Raw genomic sequence first — 14,678 nt, 5'->3', positions numbered from 1 at the left:
AAGTTAGTTTTATTTTTTTTTATTTTTTTATTTTGTATAAAAAAATAAAAATGTCAACAATCGGCACAACAACAATTCAAACAACAGCACCAAACTCTTTAGTCATGAATCCAACATCTATGTTAGTAGAAATGAAAAGCTTCATTCCTTCTTCATATACTTTCGAAACAAAAATCCAGAAGATAAAGCAAGAACTTTTAACATGTAATTTAGACTGTAGTGCGAAAGATGAAACAAATGAACAGTATCTTTATGAAATGCAGGACCTCATCGACCATTTACCCAAATTGCCTGAAATCCAACAACAAAAACTCACTATTCCTGAATTCGATGAAATAGAAGTCAAAGCAACTGACTCAGTAGAAATAAAGAAGTTCATACGAAAGGTAAACTATGAGTTTCTAGGATTTCATTGCAACCATAAGGTTATGGACAAAGATTGCGACATGGTATATAAGAATGTTTCTGACATATATAAATCTGAAGAATTTAAGACCTACGACAACTTTGTTTCGTTAGTTGCTGAATGTGTATGGCAGATAAGAGATAAAGATAGAAGAGGCAAAGTATGGAACAAACAAATAAGACCCGCTATGTTTGAGATGAAGAGAGCAATTGACGCTTTAGTTGTTTTAGCTGGTTTTATTTCAATGTATAACGCAAAAATGAACCCGCAATGTTCTAAATGTAAAGCAGCAATGAGGAAATATAACTACTCCGTCAAAGAGATAGAACGTATGAGAAACGACTATGCAGACTTAAAGAAAGAAGCAGAAAAACCAGCAGAAGATAAAATGGACATGTTAGAATTTCTGAACAAAAACTATCCAACAGCAGAAGATTTCCTTCTATCTGACGTCAAGAAGAAATATAAAGAAACTTTCGGTATCGTTAAAACTTTTGACATACTGACAGAAGAAATAGAAGCTACGAAACTGTTTAGGATTTCAAATATACATCGTACAATTCATGTAAAACGGTTGCGAAAAAACAAGTGAGAAAACAGGTGAGAAAACAGGTGAGATCTCACCTCTTCACCTAAACATTATTTTTGCTGAAAAATGACCAAATTTCATGAATTTCCTTAAGACAGAAAAAATAAAGTTAGTTTTATTTTTATTTATTTTTTTATTTTGTATGTAAGAACAGAAATGACAAACATTGAGTTTGAAACAGTTAGAAAGATAGACAATGACACCAAAGTGGTTAGAATAGGTGATTTAAACGTAAGATACTCAAAGAAATACAACAAATATTCTTTGTCAGACATTATATCTCCATCTGGAAAGAAACCGAAGGACTGGGTTAGAATTGCTTCTAGTCAGAAAATTTTGACAAGAAATCCTGAGCTTATGATATCGGTAAGATTCTATGGAACTGCAGCATATCTATAGACAAAAGTCTTATACAATAGTTTTTGTTATGGTTAGACCCAGTTGTTGGATATAACTTCATAACATATGGTTCATTCGATACGGAACGTTGCAGTGAAGGCTTACTTTACATCGTTCAGAAACCGAAGGACTTCTACACAAAAAGATATAAGATAGGAAGAACATATAATATAACTCTAAGATATGACAGTACAGTCAATAGAGTCAAGGTTGTGTTCGTTAATGATATGAGAGCTGCAGAAACAGAACTACTTGAAAAGTTTGAGAAAATGTATGGTGCTCCCATAAAAGGTAAAAACGTTTGAAGTAGATGAGATAGATAAAGCTATAAAATTATTTGACGAAGTTGCTGAAAAATACATGTAAAGCGTTTATTTTTGGTCTTTTGTGAAAGTCAGAAAATAAAGTTAGTTTTATTTTTTTATTTTGTATGTAAAGATATGATTTCAGGGATTTTTTTGACGAAGTGTCAACCTTCACTTCGTCAAAAAATAACAGTTATCTAATGAAAAAGTGTCATTTTTTTGTATTTTTTTGTATGTAAGATATGATTTCAGGGATTTTTTTGACGAAGTGTCAACCTTCACTTCGTCAAAAAATAACAGTTATCTAATGAAAAAGTGTCATTTTTTTTATTTTTTGTATGTAAGATATGATTTCAGGGATTTTTTTGACGAAGTGTCAACCTTCACTTCGTGTCATAATGTAAAAATAACGCTTACCATGTAAAACGGTTGTGAAAAAAAAAGAGGTGAAAAATTAGGTGAAAAAACAGGTGAGATCTCACCTCTTCACCTAAACATTATTTTTGCTGAAAAATGACCAAATTTCATGAATTTCCTCATATGCTTGCTTCCCTCGGAAAACCGAGAGAAGAGATTCCGTACGAAAATCATGAAGAACAGCGAGTAGGTAAAAAAACGTAGTCGCCAAAACTCTATGAAAACAGTGAAGAACAGCGAGTACGTAAAAAAACGTAGTCGCCAAAACTCTATGAAAACAGTGAAGAACAGCGAGTACGTAAAAAAACGTAGTCGCCAAAACTCTATGAAAATCATGAATTTCCTTAAGATAGAAAAAATAACGCTAATTTTTTTATAAAATATTTTTTTATTTTGTATGTAAAGACAGATATGTCAACAACAGAGAACACAACAACTGCTATCGTTCATGAAGCTATAAATGAAGAATATGAGTACATACAGTATAACAAACAACTCCGTCTCATTCGTTCGGTCAAAGACGATATGTACCAAATGCAAAGTATTTTGACAGCATGTTTTGCTCCAGATACTAAGAAACCACAAGACTGGTTTAGGAACCAAAGCACACAAGAACTTTTGAGCGAAGCACAGCGAGACCGACTTTTTTCTGGGTCGCCAAAACTCTATGAAAATCGTGAAAAATTGCCAAACGGTTTGAGAGGATATTATGTACATAGACTTCTTGTAAATGCTGTTGCAATGTGGGCTTCGCCTCGTTATGCTTGGTATATTTACAGACTTCTTGACGAAATTCATAGACAAGAACGTGAAGAGATGGAAAACAAGCTTGAAGCAAAAGACAAAAGCATTCAGAAAAGAATACCACGTTCGGTACCAAAAGGAAAGGAAAAGAACTATAAGTATATGATTTATACTGAAGAGATGGAAAATGAAGAAGATAAAGATATGGTTATGTTGCATTTAGTCAGAAGAAACAACAAAAGCTTTTACGACCTTGCTAAGATTTACAAAATCTGACAGAAATTGGTTCTATCGCGAAAACTTACCGATTTCAATGACACCGAATGAAGATGTGAAACAAATAGTTCAAGATACGTTACCTCAAACACACTATGATATGAAAGGTTGTACAATACTTACCTTCAAAGAAGACTTACCGCTACTGAAGGAAAAAATAACAGAGTATTTTGACAACTTCAAACAAGTAGGGTAGATGAACATTTATTTTTCAAGCTTGACTTTTTACAATTTGAACTTTGTTTGCGTAGATATGAATTCTGAAAGAAGTATGAGGGTCTTGTATGACTTTGTACTTCTCCCATAGTTCATGTCTGTCAAACTTACCTGCCATGGACTCTTCATAAGTTCCATGAAATCGTCTTCGGACAATCCGGGGAAAAGTATAATGTCAGTAAGTATTCTCTTTACATCCTTACTTAAACTCTTTGCTGTCTGTACACAAATGACAACTGAGATGTTAAAGTGTCTGAGCTTCTTAAGAATTCGACACATATCTTGTTCTCTGTTCTTTAACAAAGGATGAGAAGCAAAGTCATCTAAGATAAGAAGACATCTATGAGGGTAAGTCTTCCAATCGTAAGATTGCAATTTCTTCGAAATGTATTCTATCTCTTTCTGTTTGTTTCTGAAGTGTTTCTTCTCTAATATTCTCTGCATTTCCTCATTAGGGTCTTTAAACTTAGAATTTATATACTCATTTATAGCATTATACTTCAAAACTCTTCTTTGGTACTTCTTTATCCAATCTAACAACTCAGAGTCTTTTATACATACTAACTTAGACTTCTTTATAATATCTTTGAACGAATTGACGGTTTGGTCAAATTGACCAGAAGTACTACAAATGACAACTAACTCATAGAATGGGTTCTTCTCATCTAGTTCTTGTTGTTGTGCAGCCATTTTAAGATAAGTGAAAGTCTTACCAGACCCAGGTGGTGCAATTAGACCTGTTATACCATTCTGAGCAAATAAGAACTTGTCATGTATAGGCTTTATCTGAGCATTTTCTAACTTCCTCTTGTTCTTGTTTAAAACATTCTCAAATTTCTTGTCAATGTCAGCAAACTTTTTTTCTAACATATTTTTAGAAAAATTAAAATTTTTATCTTTTAGAAAATGTCTAGCGATTTCGCTATCTATATTCGAGACAAGCTTTTCGACAGCAAAACATCTGTCGACCATAAAATCTTACATAGTGTAAACAAGAAAGGTGAATTTGTTCTAAAGTTCTGTTTCTGGGAATATGACAAGAACCATAAAACATTAAGCAGAGCAGTCTTAAAATTTGTCAATGACAGACTTGTTGACAGAGATGACGCCGATTGGAGAGATGAAGTCCAACAAAATTTCTTAGAATGCAAAGAAGACACATGCGCTGTTCTTGAAGATGAAATAGAAAACAAATAGAAGAGCTATTAAAGGACAAAGAACTTTTACATAAATATAGTTGCGCCAAATTTGACATAACTCCACCAGAAGAAGAAGAAAGAAAAGAAAAGAAAAGAAAGTAGAAGAAGAGAAGAAAGAACCTGAACCAGTTCCAGAGAAAAAGAAATTTGACATGTAAAAATAAAATTTTATTTTTAGAACATTTCTGGGTCAATGTCAATGTTCTCTTCCTCTTTAGGAGTAAACACTGGCTTAGACTCTAAAATCTTTTTACCCAATTTACCTTGAACTTCTACAACTTTAGACTCATAATATTCATAGTCGTCTGCTTTCTTTGGTTCATAAGGTATAACAAGTTTGTATGCTTTGCCTTCTTTAAGGTTTGAAAACCTTCTGTCAAAACTTTCTTTGACTGCTAACAAACCTTCTATGTCTAAGTCTTCAAATTTCGCACCATTTTTAGTCACAATAGCAAACTTAACTGGTTCGATGTTTCCAAACTTTGCTGAATGAAGACTTTTCAAAATGGTAGAAGTAAACATTCAAATATGTGAATGGGTCTAGTTCTTCTTTAAGTCCTGACATGTACTTATTTACTGAGATGAATTTTGCCATCTTTTTCTATCGGATAAAAAAATATTTTTTTTTAAAATTTACTCATAAAAATTTTTCTTTGTATATACACCTTTCTGTACGTCTAAAAGACTTTTGACATTTGCCAAGAATGTTCGTTTAGAAGCTGCCATATAACCATATTCTTGACAATATTGTTTATACGAATCGTACAATGACCTTTCATCTAAACACTCAAAGTCAGTTTCATCTATGAACAGTTCATATACACTCTTGTTTGCTTCTAACAATGTTTGTCTCTCTTCGGTATGTGGAATTTGTCTTGGATTGAACTTTGAAATATCTAATGTCATAAAATATGAGAACAAGTGGTTGTAAAAGTCAGATGTCAAAGTTTCTGCTAAGTCGTCAAAAATTTCTGTATCTTGCATATGAGCTTCTGACGTTCTGACAACTACATATCTTCTGTCAGAACTTTCTAACTTTCATCGGAACAGAATTGTTTGAAACCATAATGAAGTTTGCAACATTTTCACAACTCTTTGGTCTTTATATTTTCTTTCAACAACTCCAACTTTGTCTGTTATAAGACTCTTCAAAGCATCTGAGTTCAAAACTTTTGTTGTATCTATACTTTGAAGTTCATTGCAAACTATAAGTTTCATATTCTCTATTGAGGAGTTAAACTTGCCACAGATGTTTTCTAAGTTTGTCATATTCGGGTTCGAATAGCCCTCTAACAGTTTGCACAAAATATCTGTAAAGAATGTGTTCTTACCAGTTCCTTGTTTTTCCAATTATAATGAGAGCAGTTTCATTTTTAGCACTTGGATGTTGTAAGATGTTTGCAAACCAACATAAGATATACTCATAGACTCTTTCGTTTCCATTGCATATAATTTCTTTGACATGGTCTAACCAAGCTTCTATAATATTTTCTTTCCATTCTACTTGTTCGTATTTATATCCAGTGAAGATAGAATAGAAGTTTGGAGAAGGTGTATAGAACTTTATACCTCGAACTGAAAAATCTTCTAACTTTGACAATAGATATCCCAAGCATCTAACATCTTCATGCCAACTTGTACAACTTTTATTTTCTTAAGTTTCTGTCTACATTCTTGTTCTGAAACTATTGTTGCTTTAGGTTTGTTAAAGACTACATCCCATTCTTTCATGACATAACATTCTGGGCAGAGTCGACATAAATGACTAAACGTTTCAAATTCTCGACTGCTTTGTTATAGTCTCGAAATGGACACATATTTCTGAATGCTTGGAAGTCATAAAAATCTGAAACATCTATTCTGTACATTTTTATAAAAATAAAAAATATTTTTTTTATTCTTGACTTTGTTGTTGCATTTGTTGTTCTTGAGCTATTTGTTGTTGAAGTTGTTCTTGTAATACAATACTTTCACCAGTTGCATCTTCCAATTCGAAACTTTCTGCCGTCATTGACAAATACATAGGACATAAAAGTTTTACAGGAACAAAGTTTGCGTCAACTAATGTCAACGTTATACTTGCCAAAGTGTTTGAGTTCACCTAAGGTTTGAAAATTCTGCATTCGAATGAACAATAGGCAAACCAGCAGAGAAAGTATTGTTTATACGCATAAGTATCTTTTGGTCATAATAGTTTCTGTCGACATTCGAATAACACTTTGAACCTAAGTTTGAAACAATATATAAGATTGGTGTGCTTAATGTCAATGGAATAGACATTCCTTGTATGACACCTTTTCCTGTTATAGGAAACTGTTGGTAGTAAAAACCAGAAATAAGTTTTGTATTATAGCTCATATCGTTTATAGTAAACTCAGTCGGACATCCAAACATAATGAAACCTGCTCTAGTTGCAGCACATGTTACACCCGTCCTTAAAGTATTAAATAAGTCAACAAACCTGTTGGTGGTATATCTGAGTAAGTATCTTCAAAGGAGTATTTTTTACCATTCACAACAATAAAGTCTTCTGGTGTCAAAAGAGCAAAACAGGCTTTAGTCGTCATTGTGTTTAAGGTTAGTTTACAATATCGTCCTTGAGGACTTTGTAAGTTTGTTGTTATAGAATTATATGACTCAGGGTTTTTAGTCGTAATAGTATAAACCATTATATCTTCTGCCATTTACTTAGCAAATAAATTTTAATGAAATGTTGTGGTCGTCAAATATTTTTATGACGTCTGGGAAACTATACTTTAAGTTCAACGTTTCACCTCCTTTCATAACGTATATCTTGTCAATGACATTATATGAAACACCACAGCAACTAATGTCGGGTTCTATTTCTTTGATGTTTATATCGTCTGCCTCTGTCAAAAGTTTCAATAGTTCTTTCAAGACTTCATGAGGTGCAATGACATATGAGTTCACTTTTACAGGGTTGTGTTCGACCAAGTTTAACATTATACCTAAAGCTTGACAAATCTTCTCCTGAGTTTGAAGTTTGTCTTTCAGTTGTTGGTAGTCGTTTCGAATATCTGCAACAGAACTTAAGTCTCTGCTAACTTCAGGATATGTTGGTTGTTCTTTTACAGGAACAATTGTTATACCATCTTCGTCTTCGTATGGTTTCCCCACTTCAACATCTCTGTCTTTGACATTGACAATAACACTTTGACTGTTTGTTTGAGTTGGTGAATTTAACTTCACATCTCACCGCCATTAAACCTTTTGAAACACTTACGCTTCTATTTTTCGGAAATGACATTTTACTTAGAATAAAAAGATGGACGTATTCGGATATCTTATTGAATTGGCAAAACAAAGTTTACACACACAAACAATACAAATACATTGACAGAATAGTTCTTTATACAAACAATGGTAAATGTTATAGAATAGCAATATTTGCTGAACCAAAATATTTTCATAAAGCAAAGAAAGTTGGTATAACTGAAATGGTGAAAGTTCTTGATGTTGACAAAAATATAACAACAAAACTTACAGATATTTCTAAAGGTAAGTTTATCTTACAATATTATGTCAAAACAGGTGTCATAACTATTTACGATGGTGAGAAAAGTGTCAAAGAACAACTTACTGACCTGCTGCCAAAATCTGCTCGATGGAAGCTGTCGTTATGCCAATCTGAGGAGCCCCAGCAGGTTTCATCGAACGAATCTTCAAAAAGAGCATCTTCCGTGAAAAGTGCTATTGGTTTTGTAAACTTCTTTTGCTCTCAGTTCATCTGGACCGTCTCTGTCACCAGTATATTGTATTTGTACAGTACCAACAGTTGAATACCACCCATAAAGTCTTCTGAGTCAGCAAATGGAATGCCAAGCCAAAAGTTTGAACGGTCTCCATTTGTATATTGATTTTTTGACCTCCTGTATGAGTCCATACTTTCACATATGGCATAATAGAACTTTGCATTTCAGGTTAATGGTTGTTGTGAAGTTGTTGTTAAAGTTCATAGCATCTAATGTCAAGTTGTATGATCATATCCTCAACTGTAGAATATTCTTCTCTTGGATAATATTTGCCATCTATGTTTATATGATATTTAATACCGGGGTTGTAGAAACAAGAATAGTCATTTATAGTTCGTCTGAACAGTACAAACATAGTATCTGCATTTTCATTGCAGTTGTTAAAGCAATATCTGTTCTTGCACCTGGGTCAGCACTTTGGTTTCCAACTTCACCTGCAAAGTCTTTGACAGATATTTGGTGTATAGGGAACATAAGTGGAACTGCAATATATTTGGCAGCTAAAGCATTTGAAATATCTGGGTCCAACATATAGACTGCAAGTCTGCTTTCTATTCTCTTGCATTCAAATTTTTCGCATGTGAACTTAACTGGGTCCCAAGCAGTTCCAGCAGCATTGAAATAATAGTTTACTTCATTGTTGAAGTTTGAGAAACCAAAGTCTAAGTCAACTTTGTCTTTGCAAAATTCGGCGAATGATGTTTGATTTGTTCCCTTTACGTCTGTAATAGTGAATGGGTCTTGTGTTGGTGCAATGACTAAGTTATTTTTGCTTGGAGTAAGTTCGATAGAAATTTTTCCTGCCCAGTTTGGCAAGTATCTTAAAAACCTGAAGATGAGGAAAGATGACAAAGGAACTCTAAGTTTCAGTTTTACTTTGGTTACTGCTGCTGCAGTTTGTCCAGAAAGGTTAACATAAACTCCTGGAACGTTAGGGTCAAGTCTTCTTATTTTCTCAATAGTTGCATACTGGTCTGTTTGTTCTCTAGCTTGTGGTTGTACTGAGTTTCTCAAAGCGAACCATTCATAGTTTGCCCATGTTACTGTTTGAACTAAGTCAGAGTTAGAATATATCTTATATCCCATGAAAACTTCTGGAGCATATTGGTATCCGACATAGAAAATTCCATTGCAACCTTTCTTGTCAGACAACTTGGCAGAAGGTTTTATTTCAATGTCTTGTTCCACGTATAAGAATGAGTTGTCAATAGAAATAATATGAAACCTGTCGCAAGCAATATCTACTGTTGTTGAAGAACCTTCTCCAAACTCACCTACGTTTCCATAAGAAACAGCAGTTGTATATTCGTAAGTTCCAGGAACTATTTCTGACCTTCTAATGGCATTGTCGCATTCGTTATACCATTCGGAAACATTTCCGTTCATGGCATCCAAAACTGTTGGCGTTATATTCTGAGCGGCGTACATTTCATATGGGTAAAAATATAGAATAGTTGGATTTATATATCATAATAGAACCCACTCGTACCAAGCTTTACTTTCTTCCTGACTGAGTTTTTAACTCTTCTTTTTCCTTCATTGCCACTACTTTCACTAGATGAAGTTACTTCTTCACTACTTTCACTTTGTTCTACTCTTCTCTTCTTCTTTGGTGTCGCTTTTGGTAACTTGCCCTCTGCTTCAAGTTGTTGCATCTTTGCCTCATGTTCACCCAGTATGTTGTAAATTTCCATGTCCTTTTGCCTTTGGGCTCTGGTCGCCCATCTCAGGTAACCTATATCCTAGAAAGATTTTGTCATAGTTTGTATTTGAGTCTTCGCGTATTGTTTGCATGACTCTTTCCTGAGTTTCCGGTTCAAGCTCTTCAAACAGAGCTTGTCCATATGGAATAAGCTCGTTTCCAAATATATGTTTTTGTAGCCATTCTGGTTTTCTTTCCATGTTACCAATAATATCTTTTGTGAATGGGAAAGCTTTTACCCAATGTTTCAGTCTTGCGTCATTTATTTCTGTAGTTGGTTTTATTTTGTCAAGGAACATGTTTTTCAATACTAACATTTCATTTGGTACTGTCCATTTGAGTTTTCTTAAATATTCATCCCTTCTCAGTTCATTGTCTGCAAAGTAAGTTTTTATGACATTTTGTAAACTTTCGTTTGCAAGGTCATGTACAATAGGTTCTCTTCCTTCTATCTCCCTAACTTTCTTTCTAAACTCTTCACCAAATATACCATCTCTATGGTTCTGTGTAGTTCTTTGAGATAAATGTTCTAGAACGTCAGGTGTTATATTTCCATCAGCCATGTTCATTTCATACTGTCCAAAATATCTGCATGTTTCATATCTTTCAATGGCATTAAAGCCGCGCTGAAAATACCAGCTATATCTGGTTCACCATTCACTTCCATTGCGTCTACAACTTCTTGGAATTGTGGTTGTAAGTTTATGAACCACCTATCCGGATTAGCTTTATGACCCCATCTCATTGTAGTTCCATAGTCTGCAGAAACAAAAGTAGGTTTGTTTCCATATTGGTTAGGTTCTGAATGAACTTTAAACAATGTTTCATTTCTATATGTTTTGGTGAAATTTAACCTTTTATTTTCACCGAGTTCAGCCAAAGATTGAACGTTATATGGTCGTAAGTAAAAAGGATTGTTGTATTTGCGTACACTTTCTTTCAGTTCTTCCATTCTATGCTGAATATTTTCATCTGATGTTGGAGTCTTTTGTATGTCGGCGAACATTTTTCGATATTCTTCTACTATGTTAGCTGAATTTTTCTTAGACTCTTGGAAAGATTCCATATTCTCCGCATACTCTTGTTGAGGGTCAAGATTTTTCGGCTGTTCCAAATCTTCATCTAGTTCTGTGAAGTTAGTTTCCAAAGGAGGGATTTGTTCGTTTCCTTCAGGCTCTTCTAGCTGTTGTTGCTGAACTATTTCTTCCATGTCTGGTTGTATCTGAACTTCTTCCTGTGGAGTTTCTTGTACCTCATCTGCTGGCATTTCATATATTCCGAGACCGTTTTTAACAAGTTCCCTATTTAAGCCATCCGCATTCTAAACCCTTTCTTCTTTCGTTCCGTCTCTATTTTTTACGCGTTTCATGAAGATAGTTGAATTATCATTTATCTCTGACACCAAATATCTCGGAGTAAATTCATCCATGTCATTTGGATGATATGCTATTAAATCATATCCCTTAGCGAGCTTGTATTTTCCAGGTTTGAAATTATATCCCATTTGGTGCTGAACCATAAAGCTAAATAGGTTCGGGTCAGTATTTCCTTCCTTGAACTTTCTAATAGCTTCTTTATATCTGTCACTAAAGTCAAGAGTATCTGGGTAACCATAATTTTCCTTAAGCATTTTTAAGAATTCTTGGTTTCCTTGTTCTCTACTTCTTTTACGTCCTTGCTCTGTTTGTGGTTGTGGTGCTGGATTTTGAACTGTTGGTTGTGGTGCTGGATTTTGAACTGTTGGTTGTGGTGCAGTGTTTTGAACTGTTGGTTGTGGTGCAGTGTTTTGAACTGTTGGTTGTGGTGCAGTGTTTTGAACTGGGTTGTTGTGTTGGTTGTTGTGTGGTTTTGGTGCATGCCTGTGTCTGTGTCCATGTGACGATGTAAATGTTTTAGGTAGTCCTGGTGCAGGTGCTTCTCTTGGAGGGTTTGGTGGTATATAAGTTCCACCAGCTGGCACATATGTTCCATCTGCAGCATAATGTCCTACCTGACTTTTCGTTTTTAAGAAAGCATTTACTAGGTCTGTTTTAGTCTGTTGTAACTCTTTTTCTTGACTTTCCACAACAGTTGCTCTAACGGCGTCATAGGCACTTTGAACTGCCTGTCTCGTTGCTGCATCTGTTATTTTCGTCATATTTTGTGCTACTTCTCTTAACTCGTTGTCGAAACTTCAGACTTCAGTTTCTTTCCAGATGAGAAGTCGTTCACTAGTTCACCTTACTATGAAGAGCTTCGAAGGCGTTCTTAAAGTCAGCATTCATTAAAGCTTCATTTGAACTGTCTTCATCCGCTTGTATTTTTGTCCTTATTGACCCTATAAGTTGGGCTGCTTTGGCGTTGGCTTGGGCATCTAACCAGTCATTATTAGCTTTTATATATTCTGCGCTTTTCATTGCCTTTTGCATGGCTGCGTCGTTATTTTTACTTTCTTGTGCTAAGTTTTCATACTGTACGGTTTGGTTTTGCAACTGTAAAAGTTTTTCTGCCTTTACATTTGCTTCAACTTCTTTTTTATACTCATCGCTATCCATATATGTCTTCAGGGCTTTTTGTTTTATTTCTTCATCTTTCAGTACTTTATATTGAGTAGTATGGTTTTTCAAATTTATAACATCTTGTTCCATTTTTGCTACTTCTGCTGCTTTTTCTGACACTTTTTTCGCATATTCCTCTGTACTTAGTTCTTTCAGTTGTTCTTCTTTCTTCTTTTTCTCTACGTTTAACTCATTGAGTTTCTTTGTGTGTCTGTCATATTCTAGTTTCTTTTCGTTTTCACTTATTTGTTTCTGTATGTCTATGTTTGACTTTTTGACATCTGTTATTTGATTTTGAGTGAACTCAAATTCATTTGACTTTGAGGGTTATAAGCTGTTCCGTCTGCAGCTCCACCATAGCCTGCCATTTTCGCTAAAAGTGCCGCTCTTAAACCTCCACTCTGTGCACCAATAACTCGGTTTAAAAGCATAGGGTTGCTTGACATTTGTTGCAACATAGTGGGGTCATTCATCATTTGTTGTTGCAACTGTTTTGGTGGTGTCAGTTTTACTATTGGATGTTTCAATGCTCCCTTCCTCTTACGTATATTCTTACGTAGCTTACGTGGCATTTTAAGTGAAGTAAAAAACTGTTTTTGACAGATGTTTATATGACACTTTTTGTTCAGCACAAAAAAACTACTCGGTCAAAGTGTTGTCAGTTTTGTAAAATAACCGTCCTATCTCATTCTATAAGGAGAAAAGGCTTCTCAAAGTATACTTCCGTGGAACGCCTGTAACTTTTCCTGTAGCGACGATAGACCCTTACTTGTCCGGACAAAGTTATACTAAACATCTTCAGGGCTAGAGGGCACGAAGTGCCTGGAGGCCCCACTACCTTTTTTTTTAATATTATATAAAAAGTCTCTTTAATATCTATATTTCATATTTTTATCGATTTTTTAAGTTTTTGCGAAAAGTATTCAATTATTTTGCTATTTTGGTCGGGTAAATGTCAGATTTGCGACATTTTCTGATATGATATTCAGATTCTACGTTGATAATAATGCTTATAGAACCCTCTTGCTATTGTGTTCAAATTTGCGAAACCGATAGCAAAAATATCCCGCATATCAAAATTGAGATATTGAGTGAATTATGCATTATAGAGATTAAAAATCTGATTTGTGAAAACATCTCATCAGTTTCTAGCTAATTCAAAAATCTTTACTATCTTATTCGATTAAAATGAAAAGGGAATAGTTTCATTATGCTTTAAATGACAGCCCTATAATATAATCATGGTTTTCCCTCAATATGCAGCATTTTTTTTTCGAAATCTATGGTCAATGTCCTAAATACTGATTGCTTTGCATTCATATCTCTTACATTTTCTATACCCACATCACTATTCATTGCTATTCCTATCTTTTTCATTTTTGTTTGTTTCTCATAATTTCTCAAAAAACATGATAACTTGATATTTGTAAATATCATACTTTATAACGTAAATAAGAACTTGACCTATTAAGAAAAGCAGTAATGAAAAGAAAATCTGAAATCCATAAAAATTACAAGTTTCTGATGACAATTAGCTTAATTAAACCAGGTACAAGATTATATAATTGTATTTTCTATCCAATTATCCATATAATAGAGAAAGGGACAGACTAGCCCATTGTCACTTTTTAATTTAGCAAATGAACGCTTATGGAGTGGAGTTTTTGGGTAAATCTGATTTGCTTATAAATGAAATAAAATCAAAAGAAACCATATTGGCATTATATTATGCAAAAATAAATGATCTTACTTAGTACTTTTAAAGTTAATTTCAGAAAAAATTTGACACAATGGTATCCGGCACATACAAGTGGTGTACAACCAAAATTTCATATCCCTAGTTTTACATTTATGTTTAGTTTTATTTCACCTAATTTTCAAAGATCATAATTGAATTAGATGGCCAAGCTATTCAAAGCACGACCAAGCTTATCAAAATAAGACCAATATATTCAAAATTCTTTATTCTTTCAAATCATTTCATTTTAATGCAGATCCAAGATCACGAACTCACATATATCGAGTTGCTTAAGTATGGAGTGCAACAAGAAATCCAAGCAGGTTGTAGTTATTCATATAAAACTAGGAAAGAAAGAAATCAAATCCAATTTAATT

At 33.9% G+C, this 14,678-nt stretch overlaps 5 protein-coding genes and 2 pseudogenes across 7 annotated transcripts, besides 2 other annotated features; 2 read left to right on the top strand and 5 right to left on the bottom strand.

Moving 5' to 3' along the window:
• Positions 1-10,828: part of a mobile genetic element that runs on past the window's edge.
• Positions 51-998, top strand: TVAGG3_0512140 (organellar and viral DNA polymerase type B; the record flags this gene model as incomplete). The annotated part of the gene is made up of 1 exon (XM_051236983.1): positions 51-998. One exon carries the CDS (start codon positions 51-53, stop codon positions 996-998), a length of 948 nt encoding a protein of 315 aa, XP_051094807.1.
• On the top strand, positions 2,528-3,054 carry TVAGG3_0512130 (KilA, N-terminal/APSES-type HTH, DNA-binding family; the record flags this gene model as incomplete). The annotated part of the gene is made up of 1 exon (XM_051236982.1): positions 2,528-3,054. A coding segment is annotated over one exon (527 nt), but the record flags the coding sequence as incomplete, so codon positions are not given.
• On the bottom strand, positions 3,556-4,222 carry TVAGG3_0512120 (protein of unknown function, DUF4106 family; the record flags this gene model as incomplete). The annotated part of the gene is made up of 1 exon (XM_051236981.1): positions 3,556-4,222. A coding segment is annotated over one exon (667 nt), but the record flags the coding sequence as incomplete, so codon positions are not given.
• Positions 5,902-6,018, bottom strand: TVAGG3_0512110 (uncharacterized protein; the record flags this gene model as incomplete). Its single annotated transcript, XM_051236980.1, has 1 exon — positions 5,902-6,018. A coding segment is annotated over one exon (117 nt), but the record flags the coding sequence as incomplete, so codon positions are not given.
• TVAGG3_0512100 lies at positions 7,291-7,774 on the bottom strand (annotated as a pseudogene). The gene has a single exon. A coding segment is annotated over exon 1 (484 nt).
• TVAGG3_0512090 (uncharacterized protein) lies at positions 9,297-9,752 on the bottom strand (the record flags this gene model as incomplete). The annotated part of the gene is made up of 1 exon (XM_051236979.1): positions 9,297-9,752. A coding segment is annotated over one exon (456 nt), but the record flags the coding sequence as incomplete, so codon positions are not given.
• A 519-nt stretch (positions 10,829-11,347) lies between the features above and the next one.
• TVAGG3_0512070 lies at positions 11,348-12,286 on the bottom strand (annotated as a pseudogene). The gene has a single exon. A coding segment is annotated over exon 1 (939 nt).
• A 1,873-nt stretch (positions 12,287-14,159) lies between these two features.
• Positions 14,160-14,678: part of a mobile genetic element that runs on past the window's edge.

Source organism: Trichomonas vaginalis, chromosome II (genome assembly GCF_026262505.1).
Source record: "Trichomonas vaginalis G3 chromosome II, whole genome shotgun sequence".
In the NCBI taxonomy this organism is placed as follows: domain Eukaryota; phylum Parabasalia; order Trichomonadida; family Trichomonadidae; genus Trichomonas; species Trichomonas vaginalis.
The sequence above is the reverse complement of the archived record's forward strand: the minus strand, read 5'-3'. Positions and strand labels throughout refer to the sequence as shown.